Below are 12,611 nucleotides of genomic sequence, written 5' to 3'. Positions count from 1 at the left end.
AAAATGTACTTTTTTTTTTTTAGTTAAATCCTCGAGAGCTTTCAATTAGACTGACATCTCCGCCGCTTTGTCTCTTTCTCTCAGATGCACACGTAGCCACTCGCGTCTATAAAGCGACGACAGTCATCTCCTCCCTCAGAATTTACCTTGACCCACGCACTCTTTCAAACACACAAACAGTCACGGAGTCGGAGAAACGCTGTCATGGAGAAGGCCGTTCAGGACCCATGGCGACCCAACTTGCTCCATTGCTCGTTGCTCCCGCCACCAGAGACCCCTCGGGAGCCCATGGAGTTTCTCTCCCGGTCGTGGAGCGTCTCGGCGCTGGAGGTCTCAAAGGTTCTGGCCCCACCACAAATGGTGGCATTGTCGAAGACCTCCAGTGGTGTTGGTGCTGGTGTTAATGGCGAAACTATAATGGAGGACTTGGCCGGGGAGTTGGAGGAGAGTGCTACGGTCTCCGGGAACCCCTTTTCTTTTGCTTCGTCTGAGACCTCTCAGATGGTCATGGACAGGATTATGTCTCAGTCGGTGAGTGTTTGCGGCGACTGGAAAACCAACACCGAGCGTGTGTGGACAACTTATGAGAATTTTGGGTTGTTGGGGCTGATCGAAACTTTTGTTTTAGCTTGGTCTTTTATTTTTTGCTTTTTTGTTCTCTCTCTTATGGGTTATATCTTATTCCAGCTTCTCCTCTTCTTTTGACTGGTCTCTTATTTTGTTTGCTCTGCCGTTGTTTTATCCTGGTGTTTGTTTCTGAATTTGGCTTATGTTCTAAACTTTTGCGTAGTTCATAGTTGCCCATTCCTGCCTTTCTCGTTCTTTAATTTCTATTGCTCTCTTGTCTACATTAGACTTCTGGTATATACCGTACTATATGTTTTACAACCCCAACAGAGCTTTCATAGATTTGTGTTCCGCCTCTGGCCCTTTATTTTAGTGTTTCTCATACACGCTCTGTTATCAATATGTCTATTTTTGGGTCCTAAATTCAGATCTCTCTATCACTAATCTTATAGCTGACGCCCGCATTTGAAATTCAACGATTCCTCTTACTTTCTCAATCATTCTCATGCAATTAATTACCGCTAATCCAAATACACATCCTGATCTTCCTTTCTCTGTTTGCAGCAGGAAGTATCACCACGCACCTCAGGCAGGCTCTCACATAGCAGTGGCCCTCTCAACGGCTCCTTAACCGATAGCCCACCTGTCTCCCCCTCCGAAATGGACGACGTAAAGGTTTCTTTTTTACTCTTTATCACCGGCCAAAACCGTTTACGGTCACCGGAAACTAGTAAAACATAAACCACACCCAGAGAGACAGGCATACAAGTGGATCGTACTTGTTTCACTTTTGTTTTCCTCGTTTTCGATACAAAGCACGAATACTAGGTCTTTTTTTTATTTTGTTACAGAATTGACCACTCTTAAGAGCGAGCGTATTCCAGGCTTTCTCTGTAACCAACGTCAGAATTTCTCAGAGAGACCAAATTCTGATTCTCTAGAACTTGTAGCAATTCAATTTTAAAATAAGTTTTGTTGTCATTTGTAAAACTCTCGTTCAAATCTATGAGATATTAAAAATTGCATCGCATATGAACAAAAGTAAAAATTTTAAAAATTTGTGGTATTTTATTTTATTAACGTTATGAGGGGAGGTGTACATAGACACGCATGATGCCAATTTGTAGTGACCCACACAACACGCACTTCATCTCGCGAATTCCTCTGAATCTCTGTTGCAGTTTTGCCGCTCAACCAATCCTCTTAACACCCAATACCGAACCGCCACCACTCCTGGCGGAGCTGGTGGCGGAGGGAAGACTGTGGGGAGGTGGCTGAAGGACAGGAAAGAGAAGAAAAAGGAAGAGACCAGGGCCTACAATGCCCAGGTTCATGCTGCTGTTTCGGTGGCTGGGGTGGCTGCCGCCATGGCTGCTATAGCTGCTGCCACCGCAGCATCCTCGGGGGCAGGGAAGGACGATCAGTTGGCAAAGACGGACATGGCAGTGGCGTCGGCTGCTACGTTGGTTGCCACCCAATGCGTCGAGGCAGCGGAGGCCATGGGAGCCGAGCGTGAGCACCTTGCTTCGGTGGTAAGCTCCGCCGTGAACGTCAGGTCGCCTGGGGATATAATGACATTAACTGCTGCGGCTGCAACAGGTAAATTTTTTCTAAAATCATCTGGGGGCATTGGTGGAATGTGTAATTTCAATATTTACTGACTTAACATCCCTCAGCTTTACGTGGAGCGGCCACACTGAAGGCAAGGGCATTGAAGGAAGTTTGGAATATAGCAGCTGTTATACCGGTGGACAAGGGAATTGGTGCTGGGGGTAACGGTAACAACGGCAGTAACGGTAATTCCAATAGTAGCTTCAGTGGTGAGCTTGTTCCTGAAGAAAATTTTCTGGGAATCTGCAGTAGAGAATTACTTGCTCGAGGAGGTGAGCTGCTCAAGCGCACCCGCAAAGGTAAAAAGTTCTCTTGCCGACTCTCTACCGAGAAATATCTTAAATTTGATTTACTTGTATTTTTGTTCATATGGAAACGTCACGATTCTTACTCAAATGTGAAACTGAGTCAATTATGGAAAGAGAATTTGATTGTGCCATTGTTGTGATGAACGCAGGTGATCTTCACGGGAAAATAGTGTCTGTTTACATCAACAAAATGAATCAGGTAGCCATTCTGTGCCTGGAACTGTTTGATTTTCCTCAGAAATTGGAATTCAATTATCAATTGGACTTTTTGGTCATATGGTTGATGGGTAAAAGTTAACAAAACTGAGCATGATGAAATAAATGAAGATCTACTTTCTTTTTTGTCTTGTTTTTTCATCTTTGTGACTTCTTTTTGTGCAGGTTATGCTGAAAATGAAGAGCAGGCATATTGCTGGGACCATCACAAAGAAGAAAAAGAGTAAGTAATTGCCTTTGTCCTTCTCTAATAATTTGAACAGAATTGGAGGTGGGTCTTCTCGTATATATGGGGATTTGTGAAAGCAATTGGCACTAAAGGGGGATAAAGATCAAAAGGCTGCTTCTTTAACGCCATATCCTTTTGAATTTACAGATGTGGTGTTGGAAGTGATTAAAGAGATGCCAGCATGGCCCGGCCGCCACTTGCTGGAAGGTGGTGAGCACCGCCGATACTTTGGATTGAAGACAGTGTTGCGCGGTGTGGTTGAATTTGAGTGCAGGAACCAGAGAGAGTATGATATCTGGACTCAAGGAGTCTCAAGGCTCCTCGCCATTTCTGCTGAAAAGAATAACAGGCAGAGGATGTGAAGAAATGTGCAATTTACACATGAAGGAGAAATTCTGGGGAAATGGCCAAGTTGTGGGACTCTTGGATTTTTGACTCCCTCCTAACATAATAGGGGTATTTTGCAGTTTGGTGGGGATATTTCTTGGGTTCCTTATTGTAAAAAGGAGTGATTAAAATTTAAGTGGTTTATCAGATATTGGGGGGAATGTGGAGCTTTCCTTTTTGTTTCTGAATGGAAAAGTAGAGTGATTTAAGTCGAAGTTAACACCATGTGGTCCGAGTCTGTTCTGCTGTTCATGAAAAGAAAAGGAGTATATTGGACTCTGTCGCAGTCCAAGTCAAAAAGCGAAGGAAAGGATCTCATTTTGTGTAAAGAACAATATTTAGTAGAGAAGACGTGCTTTTTATTTATTTTATGAATGTGGGTTTGGTTCTGTCTCTGCATTATTTCTGGCACCCAGTTTAGTTAAGTACTTTTGGGGTTAAAACAAACACATTTCTGCCGAAAGTTTCTGTTCTGGTGGATAAATGATTGTCTTCTATAAATTAACATTTTTTATTGGATTAAGAAACCAAGCTGTGCCATAATATAATATTCTATTCAGTGAGAAGCAGAGAACCGCCAAATTGTCAGATAATGTGTTAACGAAAATGATATAATGTCCCGCTGGGGGCTACCGCTCCGCTCCCAATTTTTTATTTTTTTTATATATATATATATTTTTTACTTAATGATTAAGTATGTATTTTTTAATAATATTATGATTTTTTTATTTTTTTAAAAATATTTAAAAATGCATATATGAAAAAAAATAAAAAATAAAATCCTAAAACTAGCATCGCAAGTACAGCTGGGAGCGGTGGCTGTATAGCCACTCATGTGTGAATTACTTCTTCTAACTTCTTCCAATACTTGCTCCAGTTTCCCCAGACGGAACTTTACAACCTGGACAGCATCGCAAGTCTTCAGTACTTGGTTGTCGGTTCGATGAAATGTACGAGACACTGCTGTCATCCTTCCCTCAATAGCAGTCGTACCAACAACAAATTTTACGCAATACGGTTTTTTTTTTTTAAGTAAAAAGATATTCTGACTGCCTGTTGTTATCGCTCAGTATTATTGTTGTAATTTTTTATTTAATAATTAAAGAAATATTTTTTAATAATATTTTTATTTTTTATTTTTTTAAAATATTTAAAATTGTTAAAAAATATAAATAAAAAAATTAATTATGCCTAACAGTAGCCGACAAGAATTGAAAATAGTGGACATACCACGGTCTTTTTTATAATGGGATATTATGTAAAATAATCTTATTTTTATAAAATATATTCTTTATTTTGTGTAATGAAGTTTATAATTTTTTTTTTAATTTGAATTATCACCATCTTATTAAATCACTGGAAAATATTATTCCTAGTAGATTTCCTTGAAAAATATTTTTGCAACACTATTAGAAAGTGTCTCTCTTATATTACTTATAAATTGAAAAAAATAATTCTTGTATTTATTGACAACTTCCTTTGAATTTCTCTTAAAGGAGTATTTAGGATAATTATTTTGTCATGTACATACTATATAAAATATCATATCATTATTTAAATTCTATAGAGAGAAATAAAGAGAAAGTGTGGAGTATATGAAAGCAAACATATCTTGTTTCTCTTTCTATAGGTTGGGATTTAAAGGAAGTTGCTGTGAGTAATGAGTACTCCAGAACAAATATCACGTGTCTTTGATTCACTCCCCCCCTTTTTTTTAAAAAGAAAATAAAAGCCAAAGACAAAAAAATTTATAAACTTATGAGATTTTCGTAGAATTCGTTAAATCTATTTTATAATAAAAATAATTTTATAATATATGATATTCTACATTAAATCACATCACTTTATAATAAAAAAAATACTCTTTCAATTGGATTTACATGCTTACTGTACTCCCTTAAGTAGTGAACAAAGGCTCAAGGTTTCTGTGACGACTTTTGACAATCTGAATACGGAAAGACACGAGACTGAGAGAGAAACTGAAGACTTTTTAGTTGTCCACAATGTTGAGTATAGTGAGCAGGCTAAGAAAGAGATTAACAATATCTAGATAGAGGGAGACTGAAGCCCAGACATAATCATCGTAGCTGAAGCGCTTGATCAGATTATTCGTGTCATATACAATGTAACCACAGAATATGAGCGCTGCCAATCCACTATAGATTGCCACTGTTATTTTCCCCAGAGGAAAGAATATCTGTTCATTCATAAAATTAGTCCCTTGATTAGTCCAAATCTATATGTGGGGAGAGAGAGAGAGAGAGAGAGAGGAAGTTGGAAATTATCAAGTCCCCATGTACCTGAATGAGGCCAAAAGCCATAAGCACCAGGAGAGAAGCAAAAAGAAAGGGTCCTAGAAAACTGAAATCACTACCTCTCTTGACTGCCCAGAACGTATAGAGAGTTAGGCTAACAACCACAACAGAAGTGAGAATAGCAGCCTCTAAGATGATCTCCCCTGTTTTCCACAGAAAACAAACATCAGTTCAAATCAGGTAAGAAAGAAACTAGCATCTTTCCTGCACATGTAAAGGCGTACTCAAAATAACTACATCATGCATCATGATTATGTGAGTATCGTAAACGTTTTGAGGATCCCTAAGGAAGCTCAATTCTCTAAGCAGTGGCAATCCAGTGATAATGAGTTATGCAGTGGTGCATTGGGGTTCATTGCACCCGATTTTATTACTTTGATTCATCTATGGCTAGCTATAAGGGGAAGCAATTTGGTCGATTCAGTTTAAAGAGTGTCCATCTTGTCATTAGTAAACAACATATAGGCCTGAAATTTAGTCCCAAAGCTATCTTTTCTGACTAGATGTCTTATTCATGCCAGCAGGCTAATCAAAATAATAGTAATATTAAAAGGACTGATTAAGTCTCAACTAATATTGGGAAGGAAATGCGGCGGCCGATTTTCTTGCCTGGATGGGGAGTAGTGGTTGTGCTAATGTACGGTATTCGCAGATAGGTATTCCACTTCTTTAAGGGTATTTTACGCACTGATAAAATTGGTTTGCCCTACTTATGAAAGGCAGAAGTTCCTGGGCTATCTTCGAGGCTATAGAGAAGTTTTTTTTTGCTATTTGAAAGTTACACGAGTAGGGTTTCTTGGGTATATAGAGGAGTTTTTTTGCTATTTGATTGTAATAAGATTGCTTTGCGCATGTTTTTTAATGAAGTATTCCTTCGTCAAAAGTGAAGTTTTCGTTTATAATATTATAGGATTTTTCCACCTTTAAAAAAAAAAAAAAGAAGAAGAAGAAAAGTCTCAACTAATGCCCGCTTTAACATTTGCATGTCTGCTGATGAGTGAATCATACATGCTATGACTGGGAACAGAATCTCTGGAGAAAAAAACTGAGGCTTCCTCAAAATCCAAGAAAGCAAAATGGCCAAATGGGTGAATCAGTAGGCTTTAAGAGCATGTTCATAAAATTTGGCCAGGAAATTCCTTAATAATCGTCTGTTTCACTATGTTTCTCAGCTGAAATCTGTGAAGAATCCAGAGAACTATTTGGGCTTCCACCACGGATCAATTCAGGGGTTTCTTCAATGGTAACTGAGGGAACACAATCGAATCTCTCGAGAATTTCAAGGAAAACCAGGATTAAGCTTTGTCTCTTTCAACAAAATTTTCCTAAAATTTTGTGTTTTGTCCTCAATACATATATCATCACATCTGTCAAATCTTACAGACGAACAGGAATGTTGGTAGTGGGTAAATCCCATTACAAGTAATGTCCATATGGGCGGGGAAGTTATTTGCTAACTCCTTACCACTATCACAACTCTAGAGAAGTTATTTAACTTCCACTAATTTAGGGAAGTTAATTAACTTCTTAGAGTGAAGACTCTTTAAATAAGAGTACGTAGGCTAAGTGAAAAAGAGTCTTGAAAAAGATAAAAACTCTCCTCTCTCTCTCTCTCTCTCTCTCTTCATTTTCCTAGAGAAACCATCTAGATCTCTTGATCTTGAAGCGTAGAATTTTTTAGGAGACTCTAGTAGCCTCCTAAATGACATAGAAGTGCAAACAACAAAGTGACGTGTGTCGTAAGACGAACAAAGATCCGACCTTGTGAAAATTCCGCTCATTGAGATAATTCAATGTAATCTTATTTACCAAGGAAAAATCTCTCCAATGGCAAGAATTTTTATCTGTCTTGAAAAGCATTATACTGTGATTTTGTTTTGGTGAACAAATACAAAAATAGGCCTAGGTCTGTTTGGTTGACGGGAAATTATTGTAACTGTTTCCTGTTTCTCCAAAACGAACAGAGAATAACAGTTTCGTTCAAGATTCATACGTCCAATTCCAAATCTTAGAAAAAATCTGAGTTGATTCCATTATAAACAATTATTGCCAACCAAATTAAATAATTAAATTCTTATCTATTCGTCTGCTTAAACTTTTACAGCAACTTTTTTTGAGAAGAGAAATTTTAGAACAACTATTAATACGTTTTTCGTTCATTGCATGAAACAAAATAAAGAATTAGAGATAACAAGAAAAAGGAAAAAGAAATGAGAAGAAAATTTAATTAATGGAATCCCGACCAAAACCGTTCGCTGGGGAAAAAAAAAAAAACTGAAGGAAACGATTCATAATCAAAACCAATATATATCAAGAGAGAGACAGAATGAGAGGAAAAGGAGATACCTTTGGTAAAAGCACAAGCAAGTCCCACGGTTAATGCAATCGAGATGGTGAACAGTACGAGAAGGAACATGTTCAGCGGGTGACGGTTGTGGTAACAATACAAGGGGCATAAAACTACATACAATAGAAAGCATTTCAAAGAAAACTTTCAAGAATGCACCAATTTAAACCGACAAAGAATTTTATTGAGAAAAGAGGGAAGGATTAGAGAATTGAAAAGTTACGTACGTATAAAAGGAAGAACGCAGATGACGATGTAGACGGCAAGGCCAGCGGAAGTGTGGGCGATGAAGTCGGGTATGGGGCGGAAGAAGACAACGACGGCGGCGACGGCAGTTGTGAGAAGCATTTGCAAGCACAAGATAGCGTAGACTTTGCGGATGAAAGCCCAACGGAGCTGGGGGCTCTCAAGCAACATGGGGTAGAGTTGGTCGGCGTTGTTCTTTCCCCAAGCAGACTCAATGTCACCTTTGTTCGTCATGTTTGTGATCACAAAATGGGAGATGTTGGAGGATATGAAGCAGTATGGCCAGGTTCTGGGTTTTGTTTGGGAGGACAGGAAGTGCGGGAAGGGGAGGGAAAATGTATAGAAGATGGGCGGAGCGTTTGATCGAAATGTCTTGGTTTTGGGGTTTTAGAGGCGTGAAAGTGGAAATAAGTTGGAAGGTGGTTGTATATATAATGGGCGTAGCGAGTTTCATGGCGCCCCTCGGCTCTGCGTTTCTCCTTCAGCAGATGGGGAGAGAGAGAGAGAGAGAGAGAGAGAGAGAGAGAGTTGTCTGTTTTTAGAGTTTGTTATGATTTTGAAATAAGCAGCCAAAATACGCGGGGGTAAATGAATTATAGTATAGAAGAACTTGGGCTAGTAAGCTAAAAAAAAAAAAACCAGCTTGTAGAATCAAAAGCCCAGATTCATGCACGATCCACTACTTATATTGCGCCAAACTCGAACCGCCAACCAACAGGGTTTTTGGGCCACGGTTAACTTACTGAAAATCTCAATCCCGGTAACAAAAAAAAATCTTTTTGCCTCATGAGCCGAGGCCACAAATGCCACACAAAATTTACTTATCCAAACAGGCATGATGAAACTGTTTCAATAGCCGAGCACCACCTTCATCACAGAGTCATGCCGCCTTCTTCTGATGTTGCTTCTGCTTCTGCTACAGCTACAAATGTTTTTGAAATTGGGAAGTACAGGACCATGCTGCAAACAGTGGAAGCTGATATTTGCACGGCAAAGTCAAAGCTTCCAATCCCACCACCGAAACCGCTGTTGGTTGGGACGCCCTGTGAAGCTGGAGAATTCCCACTACTCGTCTTCCTCCATGGTTACCTTCTCTATAACTCTTTTTACTCTCAGCTTCTCCAACACATCGCTTCCCATGGATTCATCGTCGTCGCCCCTCAGGCTCGTCTCTCTCATTACCTGCTATTTCAGTACAATGGTTTTGATTTTGGTCCGGATACGAATCAATCTATGATTCTCTTTTCTAGGCAATTAGATTATGATTCACGCTGCGTAGTGAGTTATCCTGATTGCATCTTTGATAACCTTTGATATTTATTGTTTGCAAATGAAGCAATTGGATTTGTATGGCTTACAATTGACTATATTTATGCAGAAAATAAAAGAACAATCATAATAATTTTTCACAAAAATTAAAAGAAATTCTTTAAAAATATTTTATTAATAACTTTTAAAATCTACTTATCTATCTCCACAAATTTCATTACAAACAAATTTATTTTTGCAACTTCTCATATATACTTTTGCAAAATTTAATGAAAACTAGGCCTCAAAGTATTTCTTTATCCAAATATAATAATAAGATGAAAGATTTCTTATCTTATCTCTTTGATTGCCTGAAAATATTCCGGATGTTCATATCCATGGTAGAGACTTCCGCTCCTTTGTTGGGCACTTGCAAAACCTGTGAGTATGGAGCTTTCATTTTCCCTACAGGAATAAATTATCAAGCTCCATGATATCTATCTCATGGCGTGTTTTTGATTGGTCATGATCGAACTTCAAATGCCTGGACAGTGGACGCTCCATATTTCGGAGCTACATACTCTGTTTTCTTCCCCTTTATCCTTGAAATCCATGTTGCGGATGATTCTCTTTTATGTACCTGCTGGAAACGTTACATTGTCATATATCAGATGATGCACCCTCTCTCTCTCTCTCTCTCTCTCTCTCTCTCTCTCTCTCTCCTATAACGTTTTTTTCTACTTGGAGGCGAATATTTTTTAAAAGCATGAAGCGCCTTGAATTTCAAGAGGCCTTCTCTCTGTTTTTTTTTTTTTTTTTTTTTACTCTGATGAATGTGTTGAGATATGCAGTTGAAACATTTGAATGATACGTATCTCATATTCCTAAAAAAATTTCTTTGCAATTCAATAGTTATACACCGTGGCTGGAGCAGATGCAACAGGTGACATCAAATCCACAGCAGCAACAACAAAATGGTTATCGGAAGGACTCCAAAACGTGCTTCCACCAAATGTTCGACCAAATTTAAGAAAGCTAGGACTTGCTGGCCATAGCCGTGGAGGCAAGACCGCTTTTGCACTTGCCCTTGAAAAAGCAGAGACTTCTCTAAACTTCTCTGCCTTGATAGGCATCGATCCAGTTGATGGAAAGGACAAAGGAAAGCAAACCCATCCACCAGTACTCACCTATGTTCCTCGTTCATTCGAGCTCGATATGGCTGTGATGGTTATCGGTACGGGCTTGGGTGAAATGAAAAAGAATCCTCTATTGCCTGCTTGTGCTCCCAAGGGTGTTAATCATGAGGACTTCTTTAATGAGTGTCGAGCACCAGCTTGTTATTTTGTTGCCAAGGACTATGGTCACTTGGATATCCTGGATGATGACACCCCCGGTATTAGAGGGAAAGCTACGTACTGTTTGTGTAAGAATGGGGAGTCTAGGGAACCCATGAGGAGGTTTGTTGCAGGAAATGTGGTTGCATTCATGAAAGCTTATCTGCTGGATGATAATAGTGACTTGATGGCTATAATAGATAGGCGTGAGACTGCACCGGTGGAGCTCAGAAATATTGAATTTCTTGGGTCGAATTTTAAAGAGGAAATGAGAAGTGTCCGGGGCCATTCTTAGAGGAAGATGGGTTTGCCTCTGACATTCCACTGGGGCTGAGATTGAGTAGCTTGGTTTGGTGCCATACCAGATCTAGTTTCGATGGAATGCTCCAGATCAATCGGTATGCGTTTTTCATACCAGTTAAAAGATCTAGTCGGTTTGTTGGATAATGGACAAATTGTTTTTGGTAAAATCCTAGCACGTGGCTAGATGTTGAAAAAGTTAAGTGATTTTTGTTTAGTCTCCAATTCAACAGTTGAATGAATGCAAAATTATACCTTTAACGTTACATTGAGAATTAGTGAAGCTTCCAGGGTCGAGAATACAACAGATCAGAAGGTGATCTTATGAAAAGAATTTTGATGATAGATCTTATTAACAAATTTCAATCAATTAAACTTACAAAATATGTAAAGCTGACCTTGTCTATATATCCAACTCCATGAAACACAGAATCGAGCAAATCCAAGCACAGCAATATGTTGGGTACGAAATTTGCCCCGGTAGGTGGAAACCAAAATGCTCCTCAGTTCGTAGAGATAATAAAGCAGAGAGTCGGTGATTGAAAACAAATAAACATATAAATAATTTATCTCCTGCTTAACAATTTCTGCACAAGCCATCATGGATATGATCACAATGCCATGCCTGAAAACAAAACACCAAAGGCCAAGCAAAAGAGTTTAATTTACAGCTTCTAAGAGGAACCTAGTGGAATTGTTGTGGTAAGGTGAAAAGGGTTTAGATCTTCTAGAATTACTGTATGAACTCTAAAGGTTAGAGTGACATCGAGATAAATAAAGTCAGTCATCCTCGGCCCCCTTTGTAAATCTGAGGAAACAATTGAACATCTCTTCCTCAGGTGTGTCCACTCAAAAATCTTATGGAGACTCACCCTGGCCTCTAGATATCTCTCTTTTTGGTAACCAGCCCTTTCATGAGTGGACTAGAATAATATTGAACCCCAACATCCTAAACCTCCATAAAGATGAGACACATAACTTCCAACTATTTGCTATCATAGCAATGGACTCTCTATGGTTCCTTTGAAACTAGGTTATTCACAAACATCCAAGTCAAACTCCCATAATGTTCTCAAACTTTGTGATAAAAATCTTCAAAGAACACCAATTGATGTGGACCACCAAAAACAATCCACCATCCAAAACTCCAGAGTGGATACCCCTTCTAGAAGGTTTTTTTTCTTTATCTTATAATGTGGTTGTCAGGAACAAATTTTCCACTGCAACAGCTATATGCAAATCAAACAATGGAGAAATCATATTTGCGACTACTCAAAAAATTGAATTTGTCAATCATACCTCAGATATGAGCTCCGCTAATTCTATCATTAAGTACGGTGATGTTCACCGGACGAGTATGGTGGGAATCCTACCTAAATACAGTACCCGACCCTAGGATTGAATTTGTCAATCCTACCTCAGATCCTAGGGACCTCAGATCAATGAGCCCCGATAAGTCTCATCCTCTGCTGCATCATCCCTCCCGCAGGCTACGCACAGGGA

The 12,611-nt window shown here is 39.0% G+C and overlaps 3 protein-coding genes across 7 annotated transcripts; 2 read left to right on the top strand and 1 right to left on the bottom strand.

The window, feature by feature from the left end:
- Positions 1-39: 39 nt before the first annotated feature.
- On the top strand, positions 40-3,689 carry LOC121246675 (VAN3-binding protein-like). 5 transcript variants are annotated; one of them, XM_041144909.1, is made up of 7 exons: positions 40-531; positions 1,135-1,242; positions 1,746-2,166; positions 2,244-2,477; positions 2,636-2,685; positions 2,868-2,925; positions 3,079-3,689. In XM_041144909.1, the coding sequence occupies exons 1-7, from the start codon at positions 205-207 to the stop codon at positions 3,291-3,293; spliced, it is 1,413 nt and encodes a 470-aa protein (XP_041000843.1). In that variant the 5' UTR covers positions 40-204; the 3' UTR covers positions 3,294-3,689. The 5 variants fall into 5 exon arrangements, with proteins under 5 accessions (XP_041000843.1, XP_041000844.1, XP_041000841.1 ...); XM_041144910.1 differs by having other exon boundaries at positions 41-531; positions 1,749-2,166; XM_041144907.1 differs by having other exon boundaries at positions 41-531; positions 1,132-1,242.
- A 1,402-nt stretch (positions 3,690-5,091) lies between these two features.
- Positions 5,092-8,764, bottom strand: LOC121245902 (protein LIFEGUARD 4-like). The gene is made up of 4 exons (XM_041143809.1): positions 8,208-8,764; positions 7,980-8,093; positions 5,619-5,776; positions 5,092-5,515 (listed from the first exon to the last, which is right to left on the bottom strand). Exons 1-4 carry the CDS (start codon positions 8,458-8,460, stop codon positions 5,309-5,311), a joined length of 732 nt encoding a protein of 243 aa, XP_040999743.1. The 5' UTR covers positions 8,461-8,764; the 3' UTR covers positions 5,092-5,308.
- Positions 8,765-9,013: 249 nt separating this feature from the next.
- Positions 9,014-11,374, top strand: LOC121247214 (chlorophyllase-2). The gene is made up of 2 exons (XM_041145587.1): positions 9,014-9,390; positions 10,387-11,374. The coding sequence occupies exons 1-2, from the start codon at positions 9,109-9,111 to the stop codon at positions 11,101-11,103; spliced, it is 999 nt and encodes a 332-aa protein (XP_041001521.1). The 5' UTR covers positions 9,014-9,108; the 3' UTR covers positions 11,104-11,374.
- Positions 11,375-12,611: the final 1,237 nt, after the last annotated feature.

Source organism: Juglans microcarpa x Juglans regia, chromosome 1S (assembly GCF_004785595.1).
Source record: "Juglans microcarpa x Juglans regia isolate MS1-56 chromosome 1S, Jm3101_v1.0, whole genome shotgun sequence".
Taxonomy (NCBI): domain Eukaryota; kingdom Viridiplantae; phylum Streptophyta; class Magnoliopsida; order Fagales; family Juglandaceae; genus Juglans; species Juglans microcarpa x Juglans regia.
This window is presented reverse-complemented; position numbering and strand designations above follow the sequence as displayed.